The following is a 26,095-nucleotide window of genomic DNA, read 5'->3' as shown; positions in this document are numbered from 1 at the left end:
TCTCCTTAACTCAACTAGACTGCCATGTTCTGTTTGGTTCCTATCTCTATGCTACTGGGAAGAAGGCTCCAGCCAGAAAGCCAGAACTCATCTTGTTTGTTTACTCTTCTCAGACATCACAATCCTGCACTGCCTGTTGTCCAACAACTGACAACAGTCATTTCACATATTTTCCCCAGAGTTCTATTTGGCTTTGGTGGGATGCTAGGTTTGCTACCAATTGCTTTGCCATTGCCATTAGAGTTCTCTGGGTATTTTTAGAGATGTACAAGAGGTCATTGGATTAGCACTTAGCTCTGTCCTTGGGTTCTTAAGCTTTTTGTAGATACTCAACTGGCTTACTCGTGGCAGTGGAGGGTGGCTGGGGATGGTAGGAAGATGCATCAGAAATGTTCTTCACCAGCTGTGTCATAACCCCCAATCCCAAGATTACTAACAGCACTCATGACAACCAATCCCTTTACATTCTCAGCAAATAACTTGTCAATGTAACAAAAACCTACCAGAAACCCCCTCAGTGTACTATGGATTTATTCTGTGGGTTGCACCAGATTCCCTTTGTATAAAGTGAGGTAATCATAATTTCTGAACTAAGACCCTTGGTCTAATGGTAGGCCTACATATTTGGACTTGGAGGGATCCCAGGAGACCCTGTGTGTCTCAGGTATCTGACATACTATTACACAGACAGCCTTTGGCTGTGGGGGCTATCTTTGTCCCCTCAGAGAGGCACAATCCCCAGGGGATCTTCAATCTATCCAATATGCAGAATCGACCACCTGGGAAGCTCTTGAAAAATTACAAATGCCCATGTCCCACCCCAGACTACACATTAGAACCCTAGCAGCCCACGGTGATTCTGATGCACTGCCAAGGATCATTCTGTCTTCTCATATATTATGAGGCCAAGGAACTCACAAATATCAAGGTTGAAGACTTCAAACTGCCAGTGCCTTGTAAACCACCCAGAACCAGCCCTGGAGGGACATGAAGGTTACCTGATCCAAAAAGAGAAGACACTGAGCTCTCTCTGAATCACAGGAAAAACCCTTAAAGAACATTCTGGCTAGCTTCTCTTCTCCTACCTCAGTCATTTTGCTTCACAGATAAGGAAAACAACACCCTGAGGGATTAAGTGGCAGGCCCAGTATCACTCAGTCTAGGGCCAAGTTACCGAACCAGAACTTTCCCCAACACCCCAGAGATACCTCCTAAAATCCCTTATAGCAAAATCCTTACCCCATGTGAGCCCCCACGTGACTTGGCTCCAGGACCCTCCAGCCACATCTCACACAACCCTGTCCTTGTCCCTGTTCTCCAGGCACACTGGTCCAATTCCATCAGCAGGAAAACAAGGTCTTTCCCACCTGAGAGACTCACGCTGTCCTGTTTGCTGAGAATGCCCCATCCTAGCTCTTTGTCCTTTGAGTCACAGGTACAATGTTCCTGCCTCATTCAGGCTTTCCCGAACCACCAAAGCCCAATGCCTGGCCACTGTTCTTGGTTTGGGCATATGACTGGCTCATCACCCTTAGCATTTTCCTCAGGGGTCCTGAGGTACTTGCTGCTCACCTCTGTCCTGTCTGCCCCCGCCCCACTCAGTGGAGAGCTTCAAGAGAGTGGACAATGGATCTGTTTTGTGGATCACTGTATCTCTAATGCCTATCAAAGCGCCTGGCATGCAGTGGGCTCATAATAATGTTTCTTGAATAGATGGATGGATGGGAGAAGTAAAGGAATAATTAATCAACAACTAAAGAGTGACAGAAATCACTTTGTCTCTAACCCACCAAGTGCTATGAAGGCAAAGAGCTCCAGGCCCTGTTCCCTTCAGGGGTGAGCCCTGGGGTTTTGGGGTCTCGGGCTATGCCCTCCCAGTTGGAAGACCTGCTGGCATTGGCTTCCATTTGGAATACACTGATATCAAACGTCCAGATACCCTGGCAAATGGCAGGGCACAGGTCTCCCCACAAACAGAAGCATGTCCACCATTCCCTGCTCTAACAAGCACGCCCCAGCTATGCAGACCTGCCGCAGGGCAGCCCTTCTCTCCTGCCATTCAAATGGGTCTGCATACATGATGAAGGAGAATTTAGAATTCACCAGTTTCCACTCTGAAATAACCTGGGAGCTGGGCTCCTCCATCCACAGGTAAAGACTTTAATATTCAAGCCAGAAGCATCAGCCCAGCACTATCGAGGGATAAGAGCTCAATTTTCTCATATCATGTTGTTCTCCTATGGGCCCTTCAAATCTCCAGCCACATCATCACTCAGGACCTGCCCTTCCCACGGCATCGCATCTTAAGTTTCTGATTATGAGTCAGATCCTGATGCAGGGCCAGTGGAAGAATTAGAATCAGAGTCTAAATTATGGGCGCGCTTAAACATAATCCAGGTCTGCAACCTCCTGGTGAGTATGCTATGGTCCCAGTGCTATTCGGTGTGAGTGCAGCGAAAGCCGCACTTCACATTTCCTAGCAGCAACGGTAAAGAAGTCAAGAGAAACAGGTGAGACTAATCTTAAAGATATATTTTATTTAGCAAATACATTTAAAATCTTTTAACACGTAATCAATATAAATATTAACGGGTTATTTAACAGGGCTTCTCTTTCCTATTAAGTCTATGAAATGCAGTGCGGATTTTACACTTCCAGCTCATCGCAATTCAGCGTAGGCACAATGCAGGTGCTCAATAATGACACGTGGCTCGTGGCCACCGTTTCGGACAGCACAGGAAGATTCCATCTGCTCGTAGGTGGTAATATCAGGAGGAGGCACCACGGCACCTAACCCGAGCTGCCTGGGAACTTACGTGGAAGACAAAAGGAAGGAAAACCTGCTTCCTGGCCCCTGCAGCCCCTTCCTCACCCTGCACATATTGGCACTGAAGTCAGGCGGCAGGCAAAGCCGGCAGGGGAAGCCGCCATGGCTGTTCAGAGCTCTGGGTGCTTGGCTTCCTTCACTGGTATTTATTTGGCTTTTTATAAACAAAAGTCAGACTTAATGCATTCCATTCATCACGAGGAAAGGGCAGTGATCCTAAGGGGATCTGTCAAATAGACGCTCTTTCTGTAAATAAATAAAAAGGTGACTGCGGGAAAGGAAAGCTACACTGAAGTGAAATCTGGGTTTTTTTCCATTTTAGATCCATAAGCCAAAATATTGCTAAGGCTTTTTATAAACAAAGATAATGAGTTGTATAATTTATGTAAATTAACTAATGCTGCTGCATTTTCTAGAAGTAACATAAACTGCATTATTTATTTGACATGCCTTTCGGAGTAAAAAATAATTGTAATTGGATATTATACTTAACAGGTTTCTCCCATTGTTTTCATATTAGTATTTGTGGTTTTGAACATAAAGCACAGGCTCTCTGAGCACACTACAGGTGGGGCTTTCCTTCTGCTTGTAGGGAAAAAGACCAGAGTCGAGTCAGACCCCTGACCAAAACTTCTGCTCCAGAAGGAGACCCTCTCACGTGCTAGGTACCACGGGCTTGGCTTGGTCAGCAGGTGTTGGTTGGTTTCAGCTACTGAGGGGTACTAGTTAGCTGACCAGCCGCCGGGGGATTCAGCTGACATTACTTTCCCTCCCTGATGTCTTCCCATCTTCACTGTTCAAAGTGTGAGTCAAAGTAGCTTCACTCCACTCAAAGCAGCGTCCGCATCTCCTGGGAGCTCTCTCTGGATGCAGCACCTCAGGCCCCTCTCGGGCCAACTGAATCCGAACCCCCAGGGGGCTGGTGCGCACGGTAAAGTTTGAGAAACACTTTCCTACATGCTTTGTGGTGGAGACCCGGTCCCCTCCCAGACCCCGCTTACAGGAGACGGAGCTGCACAGGAGAGGGCGTCAAACCACATTCCCCCTCCCATCTAGCATCTATTCAAATGAGCAACACGCAATCACGCACTGCAATTCTTAATATTATCATATTAAGAGCATTAAAAATGCAAGAAAGGATAATTAAGCAAAATAAATTAAACAAGGATCTTGAAATACACAGCCTTGGAAACACTTTTGTTGCCGAAACGCTTGCGAACATCTGGTAGCTGCTATCACGCTTGCTATCCTTTTCTGATATTCAAAGCACAAAATATGGTCAAATACAAAATGTAAATAGCTCTGATTCGTAACCTTGTTTGTGCAGCAAAAGATGGCCCTTAGGCAGAGAAAGGAACTCTACTGAAAGTCCATTGATCTCCGGAGGAGCTCCTTGTTTGGGAACAGAGGTCGGCTGCTGGAGCCAACCTCATTCATTCAATACCAGGGGTTAGGAAAAACAAAAGTATCTCAGACCGAAAAGGAACGCAGGGTAATTTACTGAATTTATTTCATCTCATCTCCCTTAATCATGTAAAAACAAAACCCAAAAATGTTCTACATTCTGGTTTGTGTCCAACACAATGTGCAAACTAATTGAGTGTAAAAAGCGTTGCTTTGCATTATATCAGTTAAAGTGAGTGTAACAATTGCTCTTCCTACCCCCGAGCTCTGTTTCATTTCCGTTTTTGTTATAATTCAGTCCATTCACAATATGTCATTGCAAACACTATTTGCAAAAGAAAGTATAAAAAACAGATTCTTTATTTCTTAGTGCATTTATTTTCATTTCCCCTCTCAAGCTCTCCACATTTATATGGTGCTTCCATCTGGAGGGCTTAAAAAAGTTAGAGACAAAGTTACTCTACATAATGAGACGCACACTCATCTGCTATTTAGCCCGAGAATTTTATTGCCAGGTGTTGTGAAAGGAAAAAAAATACGGGCAAAATACTGTGCTGCATCTCGTTTCCAAACATTTCATATCATGTCTGAAAGTGTTCATTAATTTGGGAGGGAAGCTGTTTCCATGAGGCTTCCTTCACCGCCTCCCAAGAAAAGGCAAATGAGGGGGCTCCGCCCGCGGGAGGCCACTGCACCCCAGCCCCGGTGGGTGTCCAAGCACCCCGCGATGCACAGCTCCGCTCCGGGTCTGGGACCCACCCGCCATCAGGCACCCCAGACTCTGATGGCCCAGCTCTCCAGCAAATAGAAACGGAGTCCCTCCTGTGCTCAGCACCGGTGGGACAGAATCTGAGCGAGCATACAAGGAAATGGGAGCCTGCCCAAACCCATCTCCTGTTTGGGGGCTCTGATCGTCGGGCATAAAAGGAAAATGAATCCCAGGAGAGCAGAAGAACCAAACAGAAGCCCGCTGTGCCAGACCAGGGAGCCCTCTGTGCCCACACTCAGACGGGGACTGTAGTGTGGACTCCTTTAACTATTTCACAGCAATTAAAGGTCAGTAGTGAACGCACTTCCTCCTGGACTGATTCGTCCTGTGGAGAGCCAAGCAGGTTTCGTTTGTAAGAAATAACTGCGAACAGTTCAGTGTGTTCTTTGGGGAAACTGAACTTACTATGGCATTATGCTGACAAGTAGGTCTAATTCCATGTATAAAAGCACACAACAAAGTGAGGGGTTCAAGAAAAATATCCGTGTCGGGGCGTCACACCACGGAAGGATTGAGTGGGTGACGGGGCTGCTCTGCGCACGGATGAGTAAGGAACCTGGGGGAGGTCAGGAGTCTTGGCGTCCCCACACTAGTTGCCCACAGTCTCCTACGGTAACGATTACAGCATTGAACCATCTGTCAAATGTTTTGGGAAGAGGAAGAAGTCAGGGAGCATTTTGAAACTCAAGGTATCAGACAACCTGATACCTTCACAATGTCACCATGATGTGTGCCGGCCTGTCATTCTCACTTAGACGTCCCCTGGGAGCTCTGCATGTCCTAAGGTGGCAGGCCGACGGCCACACCTGCTGGGCCTCCCTGACTCCGTGTCACCTGAGAATGGGCACAGCTGCAGGGCGTGCCCACCTGCTGTCCTCGCCATAGAAGCAGCCCACCACACTGGCTTTGCTGCCCGTTGGCTTCTGCAAGAGTGGGTTCAGGACAACATCCTACATCCAGCATGAGCCAACCACACTTCGGTCAGAGTTCTGAGACCTCCCAGTTTCATCCCCTCTGAGACTTAAACAAACCTTTTAGGACATTTCAAGCCAAAGGAACACTATCCTGGTCTCTGCCGGCATCTCAGGTGCTGAAATGCGTAGACCTCAGCAGATCTTTTAAGAGCATTAAAAATTAGAAATAGGAGGATAAAGACATGGAGATGGAAGGACTCTGAACACCAGAACAAGAGCAGGTCAGCCACGAGCACAGGATATAAGGAGCCAAAGGGAGGCAAAAACCACAGCCACTTGCTCGGAATTTATGTTTCCATAAGTGAAACATTAGGATTCTCGTATGGAGAAGACATTATTGATACGCATGTTCCCTTAAGGAAGGCTTCTCAAGAGGCCCATTCCAGATTTAATAATAATCCATATTCTTCCCCTGAAATGGCAAACGGAGTCTTTGCTTTCCTTATCACTGCCGCAGATACATGAAGCATTAAGCTGCAAACCAGCAGAGGTTCAGTTTATCACATGCCACCTAAAATATTTAATAAAATAAATTCTAAATAATCAATTCGTGAAGAGTCAACATCTCTTAACACTTTTGTAATAAATGTCTACCTCTTGCATCCATCATAAAACTGTACGGAAATTGTAGCAGCAAAGATGAAAGACCCCGGTTTTCTCGCGCTGTCATGTAAATACTTAAACATGGACAAATAACATCTGTACCCTCCCTACAGCCTCCATTCTAGGGGGACGTTGTCACAACACGGCCAGGCTACTTTCAAAGCACTTCAGGCCTGAAGATGCAGGGGTTCAGCCTTTCCCTCTTCCGTGAGAGGCTGATCCTTTGATCCACCTGGTCAGAGCAAGGTCACACGCCTTTGGCTCAGCGGTCCCCGGACAGAGGAGCTCAGAGCACAGCACTGGGATGCGCCCGGCCCTCTCTGCAGCACCGTGAAGCAGGCTTGCGGGAGAAACAGGACACTTCCCAACTGCCCTTGCGAGGGACATTGCCTTGCTTCTTCAGACCGAAAACAAACAGGTTTATGCCACATGGACGTATTACCACAACAAGGAAAGAGAAAGAAGACATCCTAACTCCACCAGGACAAACATGACGAACAGCACCGTCTGATGTGACAGTGTGTCGTGAGCAAAAGTGTTAATTCCTGACAGAATTATAAGCTGGGCCTGAACATTGTCAGGCTGCAAACATGAGTCTAAAAACAGACCAGTGCTCAGATATAAGAGGCAAGTCCCTAATCATCCCCCATCAATCTCTCACTGGTTTCCATAGCACCCTGCTCCTTCTAGAACCTGCTGCCATAATCTAGAACAGGGGTCGACAAAATACACCCATGGTCCAAATCTAGCCCTGAGCCTGTTTTTGCAGATAAAGTTTTATTGGAACACGGTCACACCCATTCCTTAACTATCATCTATGGTTGCTGTCACACTGCACCAGTGTGACAGAGACCACCTGGCCGGCAAAATTGAAACTATTTACTGTTTGACCCTTCGCAGAAGAAATCCATCAATTCATCCATTCACTCAAAAAATGTTTATTGGGCAGCAAGTATGTAGCAAGTACCATGCCAAGCACTGGGCTACAACAGGGGACAGGAAGTGCCCTGTAGGGCAGAGCTAAACAATGCAGGAACCGGGTTAGCTCCCCCAGAGGAGAGGGCTGAGGGAGCTAGCGTGTTCCGCCATCAGAAACCCACTATTCCCTCTCCTTCATGGTCAAGGGCAGAAGAAGGACTGGTGGGCTCGAACCATATGATCAGATTTCAGCTAGATGTTTTTAAAGGTGCTGGGAGTCAAGCAATGAATTACCAGACCAACTTGTAAAATCTTCCTTTGGACGTTTTCCTTAACATAAGATTAAAACAAAACAAAACAAAAAAACCCACGTGCCTAGGGCTGAGTCACCAAGGGAAGACCCCACCAGCAGCAAGAGAATGGCTGTGCCAATCTTTTCCAAATGGACGGGCCTATGAATCATGGGAGGAGATACAAAAAGGCAGATCTTGATTCAGGAGATTGGGGTGGGGCCCGAGACTCGGCCCTTCTAGAGAGCTCCCAGCTGAGGCTGGCAGTGCTGACTGACGGGTCACATGACTGTGCACAGGCCCTTGGGGCCCTCAGGTTTGGCATGAGTGAGACACGCGTGCTTTGCGGCAAGAAGTAAAGGCACATCCCAAAGAGCGTAAATGGTTACAAGATGTTAGAATGAACACACGCAAAGAGGAAATGGAAGGTCACTTCAGCTGTCCCGGAGGCAAACAAGGACCAGAAAGGTGCTCTGTCAGGCAATCACTGACTTTCCATCTCTGGTGCTGGCCTCGCATCCAGGAAGGGTCGGGAGAGCGCGGTTTAGCAGCCAGAACCCCAACAAGCACGCAGGGGAAACGAGGAGACCAGAAGCAGCCTCCATCCAAGCAGCGGGGTGAGTAGCCGTTCCCTTCTCTTGTTTATGCACTAACGCCTTCGTCTGCCACTCCTCCCGGGTGCACAGAAGCCCACCACCACCCCTCCATCTTCCCCGTGATGTTTGCTGGTCTGTGGGAAACAGACACAGAAACCTGGGCCTGATTAGTTTGCAAACCACATGCCTTCCCTGTGTCAGTGACTAACCCATGTCAGTTACAGGGGTCAGCTGCGACTCTCCTCGGATGGACTGGAGATTCGTGCCCTCTAAGCGTGGACGGCACCACACGGAGACAAGCCACAGCCGCCAATGACAGGAGTACATTTCCCCAGCAATGTCAGGGCATTGAAAGATGTGGACAAGATCAATAATTTACAATTCGGTCAAGTGAAGGCCAGAGATATTCTTCACCCAACACAAGCAGCTGTATCTGGTCATTTACCGAGGTGGGTGGGATATATATCACGTTCTTAAAAGGCGTCCCCAGCTTCTGGATGAGGCTGTAAATTATGCTTACAAAATCAAGGTTATGTGTCCTGAGTAACATCTAACTTTGCACCTGCTGTATGCTGGGGCCCAAACGGAAAGGCCCTTGGGTGAATTTTGACAGTGGTGTTCAAGAGTTTCCATTGTAATTGAATATGCTAAAATTTCCATTCCTGTCCTTGTGGGCTAATCTGCAATCACGTTAAGGGACTGTTATGATAATAATTAAATACAAGTTCAGCATACCAAGTTGATATCTTGCTGCTCTACCTTCAACAGGGAGTTTCTAGCTCAATAGGGCTCAAATCAAGTTTAAAAAAGGAAATTGCAAAATATTTTACAAACTATAATCTACCGAAGAGATGAGGAAGGCAGAAACTACAAACAGGTCTCCTTTGAAATCTTCCTGGCACCTCTTTGCCAACGAGTTCTTCAAACATCACTGGTGGGAGGCCTACTTCCTGGGCAGCAGCCTCTAAGGGCAAGGCCTGGGCCTCCAGAAGTCCTAGTGGCCCCCAGACTCTCTTTTCAGAAAGAGCAGGAGGGTCCCTGGGTCTGGCAGCCCTTGGTTTGCTGGGAAACTGCCAGGAGTGCCTTCTCTCCGCAGCCGTGGCCAGCACCCTTCCTGGTTTTTATGGTTCCTGCATCGATTATGTGTCTGGAGATAAACCAACTCCGTTCCTCGAGTCTTCAACGAGACCAGCACCCAAGCAGCCAAATCTCTATCTGCAAAGACTCAAAGGAAACTGCTCTGATGGTCAGAGGGTTGCCAGATAAAATACAGGACACCCAGCCCAATGTGCGTTTCAGACAAGCAACAAATAATATGTTAGTGTGGTATGTCCCAGACAATTGCACGGGACACACTTGTACTGAAAAATTATTTATTGCTTATCTGAAATTCAAATGTCACTGGGCAGCATGTGTACGTGTGTGTGTGTGTGTGTATACACGTGCACACTCTAAATCCAGAAATCCTGCATAAGAGTGTGAGCACATGGACCCCCATGCCCAAGAGAGTGTGTCCTGGAAGCTTGAGAGCTATGGCTTCAGCACGGATAGACGCTGACAATTCATAGTGGGAGAGATAAATGCAGCTTGTTGTCCCTCAGTTACGGTTGACATGGGAATATAAAAAGCTCCTATAGGACCCGGGTGACATCAGAGCTAAGGAGTGACAGCAGGTCCTGCAGGTATTCAGAGTGTTGGGGGACAAAATCCCACCCACTGGAGGGCAAGAGGCCTCCAGATCTTCTCCTCGCAGTCCCCAGGGAGCCCGAGGGAGCTGGGTTCCTGGGCTGGAGAAACGGTGAGGGAGGGGCTCTTTCTCCTCTGACCGGTGGGAGTTATAAAGAAGGGAGGCCCACTTGTACTAAAAGACCTTCCTTATCCCCCATCTCACTTGAGACCTGTGCGTGGGTGCATGGCGCTGCATCTCAAACCCCACTCTCCTCCCTGGTCTAAGCACACGCCTTCTGGGTATCAAGGCGTTTTGGTCTGGTGATGAGGAAACTGGGAATTTGTGATCCGACAGAGCTGGGGCACTATCTCCACTCTGTTCCTGACAGGCTGGGTATCCTTAGATACATTTCTTAATCTCCCGGAAATTAATCACATCTTCCTCAAGGATGAGGAAAACGGCATTGCATGCTTCATGGGAATGTTGCCAGGTCACTGTACAAGATGGTGCACACAAAGCGATGGGGGCAGGAACAGGTATTCAGTAGGTGTTCGATAAATGCTGCCATAATTGTCATTGCTATTGCTAACTGCCTTTGGTCAGGGAAGATAGAGCTTTAAGAAAAAGAAACAAAACTGCCATCCTGGCCAGGCCTCCACGAGCTCAGCAGAACGTGAACCGAGGCTGTTGCCGCTTCAAAGCATAGCTAGTTTAATGTTATTTATTAGTTAAAATTTAATTATATGAGTTGGGTAGGGACATGTCACCAGGGATGCTAAGTAATTAGAAATTAAAGAAAAACTATGGATTCGAGTTCCTGAATTGATTCTACCAAAACACATCCAGGTAACAGGAAATTAGGTTTTAACGTGTTCGAGCACCAGCAGAACACTACACAAAAACTCAGATGATTAAAAGCCAGCAGAGAGCTGAGGGAGATCGTCCGAGGTACCACCGACCAGGCCAGCTCGCTGCAGAGGCATCAGGAGACAGAACACCTCAGCCAGCAGCGCCGGACGCCAGCGCAGAGGCAGCGGGATGGACAAAGACCTGAGTGCAAGTCCCCATGGGGATAAACATGTCTGACTCACATGACTCGACAGCAGCGGTGGGGCAGGGGGCTCAGAGGAGGGGGTGCCTGTGAAAGCAGCTGGTCACTCAGAGGCCACTGCTCAAATCAAGGGCCTGCAGTGACTGGTCCAGACCCTGTCCTCCGAGAGGGGAAATGAACTCATTCCAACACCCCAAAACCTCTGTGGGGACAGTTACCAACATCTCATGGAAACGCCCTGTTTTGTGTTTCTGTAAGTTTTTCAAGCATGATGCTGCATCTTACTTGCCTCTCTCTATTCTTCCCCTGATGGGCCATCTAGCGCCTAGATACCAGATACAGACTTGCCCGTATCCAAGAAATCCGAGGTACTGAATATATGTTTATTGAACTGGACAGGCTAGTGTCGAGTCAGAGAGAACACTTCCTGCAGAAAGGTACGGATGGAGGGCTACGGAAATGAAAGGGGGGGCATGATTACTGCCGGCGGGAGAGGGCCAGGGAGGACGCCCCCGGAAGCTTCAGAAATCTCCACGGAGATGTGGGAGAACACAGGTTGGGAGCAAGGAGCGCCGTGCGGTAGAGACCGGTGGGCGCATGGCGAGTCTGGAGGGGAACGGAGAGAGATCAAACACCACGGACCAGAGCCACACTAGCATCTAAGAGAAGCAAGAAGTATTCGTTCTATTCAAAAGCACCTGGTGGCAACGTGCAGATTCACGTGGCTCTCTGTGAGCTTTAGCTGCCCGGCCCCTTACCTCTTCATCTATTCCTAGCTGCTTTCCAGACTTGATTTGGGCACCATACATGTTTGTGGCTGGCCATTTTAAATATATTCCATCAGCTGCAAGCAATATACCTATTTATCTTATGGCTGCAAGCAGAGCTGGAATGATCTGGCATCGCCACGAGGCAGACAGTTATTTCATGCCCTGTTAATTCCTAATGCGGTAACTACAATATCATTCCTACTTTTGAAAGAGGTGCTTTTTTTTTTCCTTTTAATATGTGGCCTAAGTGTCCAAATAAAGAACATCACTTCTAATGAGGCTGAATCCAAAAACATAACCTTGTTACCGCTGCCGCTGTGCTCACAACAGGCTTCGGGCTTTCAGGCAGTTAGTCAAGAAGTCAAAGCGACTCTTCATTCTTTGAGGCAGTACAAACAGGTCAGCAAAACTAAACTTTCTCTTCGCTGCTGCAAATTCCAATCAGAGGGGATGTCTGGCATTTCTGCCAGGCAGATGGGCCGGGCCGGGGGTTCCTGTCCACCACAGCACAGGCTGGGTGGGGAAGGATGGCTTTGTCCACGCTGCCTACAATTGAACCAACAGCCTCCGTGCCGCGACCACCCACTGGCTCCAAAGGCAGGACATCTGCGGCGAGGGGAGGCACACCTTATGATCAGAGGAGATAAGGCCTCATCCCTGGGAGGCGAACATCTGGTCTACGTGGGGCTGGGAGAGATTCTGACACGGTGCGACTCTGGCCACCTGTTGTTGTAAATCACAGTAGCTGTGTTTCAACAGACTCTGTCACTGCCCATCGCCGTGTCCCAGCCCTACCTGTTACTTTCTCCCTCCCACCAGTGCCTCTTTCCCTGTGTTCAAGTCACTTCTCTGCATCCACGCCTGCCTGCAGGACGCTTTCTAAGTGTTCTGCACAAGGACTTGCAATTTCTCCAATACACTCCTGACCTGGCGCTGGAGCTGCGTGCTTGATTCCCACCCCCCCCCACCCCCACCCCCCGCCGTGAGATCGGAACACTGCATTCTCAGTACCTATCACAATGTGCTGGATGGAAGGCATTTGACAGCTGGTTGACGGATGGAGAGTCTGTGCTGACTCCATCGGAAAACACCACAGATCCCTCCAGAAGGCCCGGGAGTAATGGGTGTCAGGGCAAGCGCTTTCACCGTGCAACCAGGCGAACCTCGGCTCAAGTCCCGGCTCCACACGGACTTGTGGCAGGAAATGGGGTAGGAAAAACCCTGTCTGGGGCTCGATCTTTTTGTCTATGAGAGGGGCATAAGAATAAGTACTTTACATGGATGTTTCGATGAGGGTTGAATGAGACAGTAGAGCTGGTATGTGGACAGGAGAGTCATAATTCAGCGGCCTTTTTTCTACTAAGTGTGCGTCTCCCGTCTGTTGTGGGAACCTGGCAGCGAAGGGGTTGGGAGACAGACAGACAAGTGCTGGCCTAGGTTGTGAAATACCCGGCACTCTCAGGAGGGAGAGGGGTTGTGACCAGGCGGAAGACAGCGCCTTAAGTTCTGGGGCCAGAGAACAGCTCTGTGAACATGAAAAGTATGTGAACTCTTCCGGCTTGGCCCGAAGACCACCCAGCTCACCTAACCTGGGGTGTGCAATCCCGGAGGCACGGGGACACTTCAGATCTGCCCCTCTGCTCTCACGGAATCTCCTCCCCCCAGAGCGCCTCCCCCCAGCAAGGCTCCAGAGAAGCAGGCACGAGTCCACCCGGGGAGCAGGGCCGACCTCAGGCCTGCTGCGATTTCATCTCCTGAAACGCTGACATCACAACCACCTTCATTTTCCTCCCTGCCAACCTTTGTCGTCCCTGGAAACCTTATCGAGCTAGCTTCTCCGTGGCTTACAGACAAGACAACTAATCGCGGACTTAACAGCTCGTCAGCTTCAAAAGCGGCTGCCCCCATCCTGTGCCTGGCGGAGAAAATCAATGTGCTTTTGAGCTGCCGTGTGTTCCTAGGGCCCCAGCCTCGAAGAACAAAAGAGGCTGGACTGCCGAGCAGTTCCATGAACAGGGCTGGAAGTTCTCCTGGCCTGAGGGAAGGCTTATAGCAAGTGATATGTTAAACGGTAGATCCGAATATCTTCATCATGCCCTTGAACTGAGGAAACCAGCTCAGGTGGCAGAAAAATCAGAGCTCTGAGACCCTGTGCTGCAGGGGCAGAGGCTGGCACCATGCCTGGCATGACGGACGTACTGAGTCAATGGGAACCGCCTGGTTGAACCCACTGAAGGAAGAATCGGGGTTTCCAGGGGGAAGCCTCCTCCCGTGAGATGCAAAACTCCATGTATGTCCACATGGCAATTTTCCAGGTGGAAAGGACCACCTTCCCCCTGTCCCTGCGTGACCTCTGCGCTTCCCAGCCACCGGCCCAGATCAGAGCAAATGCAGGAAATGCACAGTGAGACGTGGGGCTGCTCTTGCCAAAGATGTCTTTCTTTGGAGCTGTTTTAAAATTATGCCCGTGGTAGATAACCCACCACAAAGGACTTCCACTAACATGATGTGCTCATCTCCACAAATAATTAAGAAAAACCCAGCTCAAATTGAGCAGGGTACCATTTCTCACCCATCGGTGTACAAGAGGGTAGGGAAGAGATGGACATTCTCGGTGCCGCTGGGCCTGTACTTAGCACAGCCATTTGGCAGCGTCCAGTAAAAGTCAAGATGCTCAGACCTCGTGCCCAGCCGTTCCGGCAGGTCCGGGCCGCACACGCGGACAGGCAGACACGTATAGATACGTTTCCTGCAGCGGTGTCATGTTGAAAGTCTGCTGACTAGGGGGTGGCTCAAATGCTTCCACAGTGGAACGCTACAGAGCAGTGAAAAGGGACGAGGGGATATACGTATCAGCAGAGATGGCACTCAGACCACAGCGCTAAGTGGAAAGGGGAGCCCTGGAATCCTGTGTAGGTCACACACACAGCCCTACCCAACTTCAAGAGCTTAGCTTAGAGCCCATCTCACTAGGAAGCTTCTCTGATCATCCCAGCCCACTCTGCACTCTCTGGACACTTGTCCGAAAAGCTCCGGTTTCCATACTTCTCAGCACTGCCAGGGACTTGCAGGCGTGGACACAGCTGCCTCTTCAATTGGACCGTGAGTCTCTGAGGCAGAAAACATGGCTTCTGTTTTCCCTGTGGACACAGTCAGTGCTCACTGACTGACTCAGGGGGACAACTCCCTGAGCTCCGTGGAAGCAGCCACCACACCACGTGCCCGCCCAAGGTGGCTTCCCTCTCCAAGAACCAGAAAGCAGGCCCCTTGTGTGGCCGACCAAGGGTCTCTAAGACCCTCTCCTGTTCCATCCCTCACAGCCACTTACACTCAGCAAGTCACAGAGACCCCTTGCTGTCCCGCCCCTTCCCTTCCCCTGGTCCCGAGGGTCCCAACGTCCCCCATATAGGTGTCTGCATGGGAGACTGTAAGCGTGAGCCGCAAAGAACTCCGAACACAAACATGGCCTAAAAATAACAGCACATCATTCTGATTCCATCCAGTGACAATTCTAATTTATCACGTGAGGGAAGAAAATGAACACTGTGACTTTCTTTGGCCCTGGGCTTCTGAGCTGCTGCTGAGGGAGAATTCCACCCCGCTGCTGCGGACGACCAGAAGTTCCTGACTTACGTATGACTGAGGACGAGCCCTGCCAGAGACCTGAGGGCACAGGGGTCATCTGTGCAGCTCTGGGGTGAGCTCCCACAGACCCTGCAAGTCCCAGCAAGAGCCCCGTGGGGGTCTCACCCACTCTGCTCCGTGTCCAGCTGTCCCTCCAAGCTCCCGTGCCCTTGGGCCCCCTGCAGCCATGGCTGGTCAGCTGGCACGATCACCAGTCACCATCCTAGAGCTAGGTCCCCCACATTCAGGGCGATCTGCATTTTCATGTCTCACTGGTTGACTAAACCACTCTGTGCAAACACAGAACGCGAGAGAACGTACGAACATGGAATTTCTCGTGTCGGGGCTTTTCTTTGTTCATCATCATAAAGCATTGTTATTGGGTGTTTAAAAAAACACAAAAACATAAAACAAAAGTTATCTCTCTCTGTGGGGTAATATAATAAAAGCCACTGGATGCTATTTTTAACAGCCATAAAAGCACATGATTAATATAGAAAAAGTCATAATGACGAAGTGCGTCACAAAGAATGTCAGCCTGGAGTGGGAGCCGTTGAAGTCAAGTGGGCTTATGGTCCAACAGATCAATTCCAGCAGCCCGGGGGACCCAACACACCAAAGGACTCCAGGATCCCTCGCTTTTACCAGCGTGAAATACCAGGTGGATCACAGGCCACCTTCTCAGCTCCTGGCCCGACACAGCACCGTACTCACAGGGAAGACCCTTTACAAGGATCAGCGAGCAGTGCAGAGAAGTGGATGCTCGCTAACTAGCAGGCCAAGAATGCACCATGATTCACACCTTCTCCCTCTACCACTGTGGCATGTGGCCCAGGCCCTCAAACAAGGAAAAGACCCCAGGAGAATGTCTCCATGGCTGCCCAAGAGTGAGAGCCTGTGGTGTCAGGACAACGGTCAAGAAGCCAGCCTGCACCCTGTCTTCCCCAAGGACCCAAACCGAAGTTCACACAGATCCCGAGATGTGTCCTGCACTGCCCACCTCCACCCCAGCCGCAAGAATCCCACACGCCTTGTAATCCCATCTAATTATCTTTAACACCTTCGAGCTTCCTGAGGTCAAAACACCCAGAGGGAAACAGAAGAGGCCATCAGTAGAGAGAGTCAAAGCCAGGCTCTGGTTGGAGATCACCAGCTCATAAGGGACCCACGCCACAGAAGCAGGTCCAGGCCACCTCGAGAGAGTGGTAGAGACCTCCGGTGGCCCCCTCGTCCCTCGCCCCTGCAGGCTCCTCTGTGACACATACAACACAGGATTCCGCAGGAACCTTGCAAATCTCAGTCTACACACCAACGGCTCCCAAGAAACAGAAGCACTTTAGCTAAATCTGGCTTCACGGAAAACTTGAATGGAGACTGTTGGGTAAGAAAACAGAAAACAAAACAAAACGGCAAATGGGGTCTTGGCAAACAAAACTGCTTTTGACAGAGGGGACTGGCAACAAATTACTCCGAAGCAATTCCGTGTCACTGCAGCCCAGAAACAACATTTGTGGAACACGAGAGCCTGTCTGCCCTTTACCTCCACTCCCTGGACCTTCAGCTTCATGTGGTCCTCTCTGGTCGTCTTCCCGTCTTTCCTCTTTTTCCAGCAATATCCATCCTTCCTGTACTTCACTTTCTTCCTGTTGTAGAGGATCATTGAGCCATTCTGTGGTCTGGAGACAACAAATGGTTACGTTACCAAGAGAACCAAGCACAAGAAAAATTTATGAAGAAAGATATCGTAGACCAGTAAAAGTCTCTACAGAAAAGCAATATTCCACATTTGCTGGGACGCAATTTTTCACCTTTTATTGCAGCTCCCTGGATTAGCCATGTTTTATGGCCAGCCAAAATTTGCTTGTGGATCTGGTACCTAATGAATTAAATGTGTCAATGATAGGCTTAAAAAACATCCCCTTAGTAATATCCACCATCTAATCAAGATATACGATGTGGGGGCCTGAGCTCTGCACTGAAAAGTAGAAAAAACAGCAAGAGAAAGCAAAAAGAGCCAGGGGTGTTGTGGCAGCCTGCAATATCTTATCTCTTGTAGAAAGATTTTCTACACATCTTTTAATCCATCACCCAGCATTAGGAAATAAATAAGTTTAGCACAGACGCTAGATGACTATGTTAAGAACAGACCAATAGAAGGACTAGTCGTCCGGACCAAACGCTCCTGATTCATTGCCTGAGTTTAGATCGCTGCAAGATACGGAGGAACATCCGCAGCCCTTCTTCTCAAGCCCACTAAGCACCTGATTCTTTCACATTTGGGCTTCGGCTGTCGGAAGGCTCAGCCCTGCCCGGTAAATTTGTCTATCTCGTCCACGACCACCCTAATCTTAGGAAAACAGTTAGTTGCCCACTTGCTCAATGCTGAGAGTGGGTGGTCGCTCTAGGTCCGTTCAAAAAGAACGGACAAAAAGAACCTTGACTTTTCCTGAAAGAAGTCAGGCACCAACCACAGACAGCAGAGGGTGTCCGCAGCTGCAGTGGGCACAAACTTTGGTTTGGAAACACCAAAAAGAGAAAGAACTAAACTCCCTTGGCAGCGTGTCTATGGTGAGCCACTTCCAGAACAAAGCTGCAGTGGGGGTGGGCACGTTCAGCCTTCAAGGAAGCCCGCGAAGCCCCCGAAGGCTCACAGCACACCACTCACGCCCCGTGGCCAGCTCCATGTCCCTCTGAGCCTGCAACCCCAGCACAGAGGAAGGGGCACCGATGAGTCCGTGCGCCCAGGAGGCCACTGCAGGCATGTCTCATTCCCAGCTGTGGTGCAAGAGCTCTTTACACAAGCTAGGCAGAGGACGTGGTTTCCCCCAGAGCCAGTGGGCAGCTGTGTCTCTGCTCCAGCAGAGGCGAGAGGGCAGGCCACGCGGAGTGGCCTGGGGCAAGAGCCTCCACCCCAGGCTCCTCTTCCCCCGAACAAGGGGGTATTTCACAAGCAGGCACCCAACACTGACTAGTGAGGTCTTACTATTCCATTGTCTGTAGAGGAAAAGAAGTCACGCCGGGGTGAGAGCGGCTAATTGCCGTTCCCACCAAGCTGGCTGTGTCCTTCAGCAGCAAGCTGATGACCGAACAGCAATTCCACTGGAAATTATAGACTTGCAACAGTGACTCCCAACACTTCACTGTTTGCTGATCATGGTGCAATTGCTTTGTGTCAGTATTGGTTTCCTCCCTAAGTTGGGCCAACTAAAACAATTGGGAAATGGCTTCACACGCTTGTCACAACGCTGTCACCTGACCGTCTGTCTCGCACTTACAAGTCTGCACTGAAAACCTTACAGTATTCTTCCATTTCTAAATGGCAAGTAGGCTCAAAGTGTGGCCAGCTGTGCCTGCCTCTTTCCACTTCAACCCTGCTCTAGGTTCGTATCCTTGGAAGAGCCCAACGTCCAACTACTGTCCTCAGGGCCATTGTCTCAGAAGTAAGCAAAGGAATACATCTGATCAAATAGACAGGTTCTGCATTCGTCTTGCCCCCTCCACTCAAGAATGAAGACATCCATGAGAGTGTTGCAGGGACCCCCTTGGTCCCTGAAAACTCATCTGTTGCAACATCAATCCAATCCAGCTGCCCATGAGCGAAGAGGCTACACACAGATCTGCTCCACCCTCCCGTCCTTTCTAAACATGGTCAGTGGGGCACCTGGGAGGCTCAGCTGGGCTCAGTTGGCCTTTGACTCAGGTCATGATTCCAGGGTCCTGAGATCGAGCCCGCATCGGGCTTTCTGCTCAGCGGGGAGTCTGCTTCTCCCCCCCTCCCCCGCCTGCCGCTCCCCTTGCTTGTGCTCTCTCTGTGTCAAATAAATAAAATCTTTAAAAAAAATTTTTTTTAAATAAACATGGACAGTGACTGTCAGCAGTGTATTCAGGCCAACTGTCCCCAGATCATGACTATGACCCAGAGACAGTGAACTTCCTGAAATACTGTCAATGTCCACAATCAGAACCACAAATACACCCACCTAAAGAAACCCATCTTCCTCCAGTGACCTGCCCTTTGCATTCTGAGAACGTGAGAATGGCCCTGTCACCCGACACTTTGAGATGGACAAAATCCCACAGGGAACCAAAGTGTCCACCTTAAATGGCCTTAATAAATGGAATCAACACTTTAACTTGCAATAATGAGGAACCTAATCGTATTTAATCCAGCACTCTGATTTTATTAGAACTTGCCTCTGCTCTGTGTGATGGGGAAGGTCCCTCCCTCCCTCCATAGTTTTCAGGTCCTAAGAATGGCAAAGAGAAAACCAGACTGCAGAGGGGCCCCACAGATCAAAGAAAATAAGGCTGAACTGCCATCCCAGAAGATAATCCAGAGCAAATCGGAGCTGGTGGGAAGGGGTCCAGGAGAGGAGGGAGGGGTGAGCCAGTCAGGGGAGGGCTTGAGTACATCTCATGACAGCATAAAAGGTAGCACCCACCTGAGAAGAGCATGGAAATGGGAATAGAGTCGAGGACAGACAGTCAAGTGGGAGGCACGGAAGTCCTGCTGCTTATTGATCCCCAGTCCCAGAGAGGGTCTGGCATGGGAGGAGCAGGCCACATCCATGCCTACACCTACATCTATACCCGTGTCTCTGTCTACCTCCGTACATCTGTCTACACCGGCATCTGCATCTGTATCTGCCTGTGTCTCTAGCTCTGTCTGCAACCACCTGTGTGTCTCAATGTCGACACCTGCACCTACTCACATCGACATCCACAGCTACCTCTCCGTCTGTGTCTTTGTCCATGGTGTCTGCATCCTCACAGCAACTCTATGAGGTAATATCATCATTCCCATCATACAGGTGAGAACCAAGCCTTCATAGCCAGAAAGTGTCTGAGCAGGATTCACTCGAAGTCAGCGTGACTCCGGAGCCTCCCCCCAAATCTACTGGTCTAGCATAGACTGTGGGGCCAGTCCTGGTTTGCTTTACTGGCTGGGTGATATTTAAGGCCCTGAAAGGATCCTGCACCCAGCGGGGGTGGGGGGGCTTGGGGGAGGAAGTCCTGGCTTCCTTGCCCCATGATTGGGATAACTCTGAGGCAATCCGAGGCCTCCTCACCCCATGCTTAGGACGACTCTGGGAGCTCTATGGGGTCTTCCAGAGCCTACGTTCCAGTTGCCCAAGTAGAGACCTGCTGGACAAGAGCCCTCTACTTGTATTTCTTTCCTTCCTCTCTCATGTTCATGCCCCCTGCTGGTGTTTCCCGGGACCACCTCTCAAATAAACTGCTGGTACGCAAGTCCTCTTCCTCAGGATCTCCTGGGGGAAGTCCTGACTAAAGCTGACAGTCTAAGGGAGCCTCAGGGACACAATCCAAGTCCTCCACTGCAGCAGGGAGAGGAGTATCAAGGGGAAAACCGTAGACAACAGGGAGCTTCATTCTAATGAGGGAGGCTTCTAGCCAAACAACCTTTTAATCTGAGAAACTAATGCCTGGCAAAACCAATAATACTCATGCAATAAGGTAAAAAGATGATGGGATCAATGGAAAATCTGCTGCAAATTATAAAACTAAACAAGCAGGTATAAAATTAAGATACATAATCAATAGTTTGTGTGTGTGTGTGTGATATGCACACACTCACACATGTACACACACACAAGTAAAGCAGAAGGAATGACGGAGGACTCCATCGTATATATACTGTATGGCTTACATCATTATTATAAATGCTACAGAGAAAAAGAAAATTAAATACTTAGGCATAAATTTAATAAGAAATTCCCAAACCTGAGGAGAAAAACTATAAAAGTCTACAGGACAAATTAGGTTCAATAAATGCAAAAACATCACATTTTCTTGATTAGGAAGAGCGAAGATCATAAAAATGTCAATCTTCCCAAAATTAATTTATAAATAAAAGGTAATGACAAGAATCCCATTAGGATTTTTTGCTGGATCTAGAGAATTTTATTATAAAATTTATTGGGAAGGAAAAAACACCAGCAATAGTCAGAAAAACTTTAATAAAGAGGACCGAGATGTAGAGGTTAGCCCTTCCAGTTATTAACACATTCTATGAAGTCTCTATATTTTCAAAAGTATGGAATTGACACATGAATACATAGAAAGACCAAGGGAACAGAATAGAAGATCCAGAAATATTCCCACTTGCATATGCAAATTTAGTATACACTAAAGGAGACATCGCGAGTCAGTGGGGGAAGGGGACTGACTTTTCAATAAGTGATATTGGCATATGGAAAAAGATAAAATTGGATCTATCACTCACACTGTAGAGCAGCGTGAATTCTACATGGACCAGAGACTTAAATGTAGTAAATAAAATCACACTACTAGAGGAGAAAACATAGGTGAATTTCTCTATAACCGGAAAGTGGGAAAAACTTCCTAAGCATGATTAAAAACACAGCAACAACAGGTGAAAGACAGATACATCGGAGAACATAAACATAAAACTGCCAGACTGTTTTCCAACGGGGCAGCGCCATTTTACTTTCTGACTAGAAGTGAATGAGGATTCCAATGTCCCCACATCCTTCCCAGCATTTGGCATTGTCTGTCTCTTGGATTACGGCCAACCTCCTGGGTGTGTAGCAGTATTTTCATTTGCATCTCCCTAATGATTAATGATGCTGAGCGTCTTTCCATGTCCTCATTAGCTATTCATAGAAGTTCCTTGGTGAAACGTCTATTTGAATCTTTTGCACATTTTTAATTGAGTTGTGTTCTTCTTTTTGAGTTGTAAGAGCTATTTAAATAAAATCTAAATAGAAGTCCTTTATCAGATATTGAATTTGCAAATGTTTTGTCCCAGTCCATGACTTTTCCTGTTCTTTATGGGTTCCTTTTAAAGAGCAAAAGTTTTTAACTTTGGTAAAGTTCCAATTTATCATTTTTTTCTTTTATGAATCATGCTTTCAATACCATATCTAGGATTTCTTTTTCCTAACCTAAGGTCACAAAAATCTTCTCTTGTGCTTTCTTCCTAGCGTCATAGTCTTAGCTTTTACATTTTAGTCTATAATGCATTATAACACATAACACTTGTGTATGGTGTGAGGTAAAGGACTAAGTTGATTTCTGGCACATGGACATCCAATTGTCCCAGCATTTGTTTTTGTTTTTGCTTCTGCTTAAAAAAAAAAAAAAAGAAAAAGAAAAAGGCTATCTTTTCCCCCATTGAATTACACTTGCATGTCTGATGAAAATAAATTGACCATAAATGTGAGACTTTATTTCTGGACTTCATACTTTACTCTATTTTCCATCCTCATGCCAATACTACACTGTCTTGATTGCTGCACACTGTATTAAGTTTTGAAGTCAGAAACTATATGTCCTCCAACCTTGCTCTTATTGTTCAAAATTGTTTTGACAATTCTAGGTCCTTTGTATTCCTGTAGAAACTTTTAAGGTTAGTTTGACAATTTCTGCAACAACAAAAATGCCTGCTGGGATTTTGATAGAGGTTGCAGTGAGTCTAAAAATCAATTTGGAAAGAACTGCCATCTTGACAATACTGAATCTTCTAATCACTTCCAATCACAGATCATGGAGTATCTCTCCATTTGTGTAAATCTTTAATTTCTCTCAGTAAGACTTTGTAGTACAGGTTTTATACTTTATAAATCAAATTTATCTAAGTACTTTATACCTTTTGATGCTACTATGAATGGAACTGTTTATTTTTTATTTTTTAAAATATGGAACACTTCACAAATTTGCATGTGATCCTTGTGCAGGAGTCATGCTGATCTTCTCTGTATCATTCCAGTTTTAGTATATGTGCTGCTGAAAAGAGCACTGGAATTGTTTACTTTAAATTTCCTTTTTGGATTGCTCATTTCCACATTTCCATTTATAGACAGATACACAATTTGATTTTTGTATATTGATCTTGTATTCTATGACCTTGGTAAACTCATTTACTAATTCTAGTAAAAAAATTTTTTTGCAGATTCTTTAGGATCTTTTACATTTATAAGCAAGTTGCCTATGAATAAATAGAGTTTCACTTCTTCCTTTCCACTCTAGATGCCTTTTCTTTTTCTTGCCTTATTGCACTGGCTAGAACCTCCAGTACAGTGTTGAATAGAAATGATGAGAATAAACACCCTTGTCTTGCTCCTCATCTTAGAGGGAAAAATTTCAGTTTCACCATTAAGTATGATGTGAGCTGTGTCAAAGATTTTAAATCAGATAAGAAGAACTCATGAACCAACTTGAAGAGGCTCCAAAAATGGGCCAATTTGAGCATCAATAAGAATAGCAACTGCTTTGGGTTAGAACACATTAAATATATTTAAATCCATAAGTTCATAATGAAATTAAAGCATGCAAACTAAGTGATCATTGTTGGAGGAGGCTAGTGACCCAATACATTATTCTGAAAACTAAAAGAGGATTAGGAGGAAGAATCAGTCATTTATCTTACCTTTCCTGTACCAACTGTTCCTTTAAGTTAACAAATCACAAAAAAGAGAACTTTCTCTATAAAGTATTCCCGCCAATAATAAGTGACAATTAAAATGTCACCATTTTGCAATCCCTAATAATTAATGAATCATCAACAGTGACTGACATCATAAAAGAGAGACAACCAGATAGAATGTGTCCCTGATAGAACACGTTGTTGTAGGGAAAAATAATGTTTTTAGTTCGAAATTATTCAGACCTCTTGACCTACCACTTTATAAGACCCACAGAGGACAGAAGAACATGGTAAGGGACACCATGGGGATATAGTCAGCAAAATCCAGATTGTGGGAAACTCTACAGGATAAATGACCTGGGTTCTTCAAAAATTGAAAAAGAGAATAAGAGAATGCTAGAGTAGAAATATATAGATTAAAAAAACAAAAGATGTGTCAACCAGTCACAATATATAGACCTTACTTGGATACTGAGGCAAACAAACCCTCTCTAAAAAACAAAAAAACAAAACAACAACAAAAAAACCCAAACACACACACACACACACACACACACACACGGCATTTGTGAAACAACTGGAATCTTCAACAGTGATTGGATATTTAATGATACCTAGAATTATTAATTTTTAAGAGTGATAATTATAGTGCAAAAGTGTTTTTAAAAAAAGACCTTATATTTTAGAGCTATATACTGAAGCATTTACTGATGAAATTGTATAGTGTCTAAGATATGTTTCAAAACAACGTGTGTGGTGAGGGGGGAATGTGGATGAAACAAGACTGGCCATGTGTTGGCCATAGTTGAAAGTGGATGATGAGTATAGGAGTTTATTACACTAGCCTGTCTATATTTGTAAATGTTTTAAACTTTCCATAATAAGAAGTTAAAAAAAAAAAGACGATCATGGGATTTGAAGTGAGCTCTAGGTTACAGTCTTGGCTTGGCTCTTTATGAGCTGTGTGACCTTCAACAACTATTTGATCTCCCTGTTGTAGTAGACATAATGCATGCAAGCTGCCCAGCATGCTACCCACCATGTAATACACACTAATAATAACAAACTTGGCCCCTTTTTGTAGGGTCCCACTGCCTGGGTCAATGATGGTGAGACTTCGGGTGTAATGAAATGGCACACGTAGGGTATGGCTGGAACACTCACGCATGGGAGAAGCCACCTCTCTGTAAGCACTGGGGCACACACACACTCATCCACCACTTTAAGGCAAAATACATTTTTCAAATTAGGTACATAAGAGACAATTGATAACTGAAGATCAGAGGAGTGAGGTGTTCTTGAGAGGTTTTGGGTGTGGATATTAAATAGGAACTTACGGAGCCACCGGGGGTTGCAGCCAAGGCTAGGTTAATCCTATGAAAGGAATGGTCTGGATACTCTCTCCTGAGCCTGAGTTTAGAAACCAGTAAAATAGCTCAGGTCCATGGCCCTTCCTCCAGGACCTTGACAACCACCTTAAATCCCATGCAGACAATTGAGATCCAGCCTGCTACCCCAGCATCTGTGGGCTTCCTGGGGTGTCTTGTCAGCCCCTTCCCTGGGCCTGGCCTAGAGGCAGCAGACTTTGCACAGTAAGCTCTGATCTGGCTGATCGGCCATTGTTCCGCTGAATTCATTTGATATGTCCCTGTGGCTTCCCTTGGAGAACAGATGATGTCTTCGTTCCTAGCAAGCCTCCCTAAGCAGTGTCTGGATGGCTTCTAAACAGTGAGCATCCCCAGAGAGTCCCCTTTTCCAGCTAGAACCCAAACCTGGGCAGACTCCTGCTATCTTCTCCCCTTCTATTCATTGCCCTTGGTCCCATCCCTCACACCATGAGGCACAGAGAAAGGCCTGAGTGGAGGGAAACGCAGTTCTGTGGTTCCAATGGCCTCTAGGCCCTGACCCCAAATGTGAAACAGGCTCCTGTGACAAGGCACAAAGTGTGTCCTAGAGCAGGGGATGCTGTTCCCAAGGCCAGTGCTTAGTCTCCGTTCCAGTGGGCAGAGAATGAGAAATGCCACTCTTCACCGCAGCCTACACACGTGTACCCACACCTTTCTTTCTGATCTTTCCAACACAGAATGGCCTGATTTCAATGTACCATTAGAAGTACGAGGTCTAGTCCAAAATGTCAATAATCAGCATGACAACAATTGCTATGACAACAAGAGCGGCCATTTGTCAAGCGTT

General features: G+C 47.2%; 1 protein-coding gene and 1 non-coding gene across 2 annotated transcripts in view; both read right to left on the bottom strand.

The window, feature by feature from the left end:
- The window catches only part of LOC113270558 (calmodulin-binding transcription activator 1), a 553,286-nt gene that overhangs the window by 401,884 nt on the left and 125,307 nt on the right, over window positions 1-26,095 (bottom strand). The window contains exon 2 of the mRNA XM_044391442.3: window positions 17,036-17,171. Coding sequence (XP_044247377.2) covers window positions 17,036-17,155 — 120 coding nt within the window. The 5' untranslated portion in view covers window positions 17,156-17,171. The remainder of the gene's footprint in view (window positions 1-17,035; window positions 17,172-26,095) is intronic.
- LOC113270716 (U6 spliceosomal RNA) lies at window positions 23,169-23,275 on the bottom strand. The gene has a single exon (XR_003321915.1). It is a non-coding gene; the product is annotated as a U6 spliceosomal RNA (small nuclear RNA).

This window comes from Ursus arctos, unplaced genomic scaffold (genome assembly GCF_023065955.2).
Source record: "Ursus arctos isolate Adak ecotype North America unplaced genomic scaffold, UrsArc2.0 scaffold_32, whole genome shotgun sequence".
Lineage (NCBI taxonomy): Eukaryota > Metazoa > Chordata > Mammalia > Carnivora > Ursidae > Ursus > Ursus arctos.
This window is presented reverse-complemented; position numbering and strand designations above follow the sequence as displayed.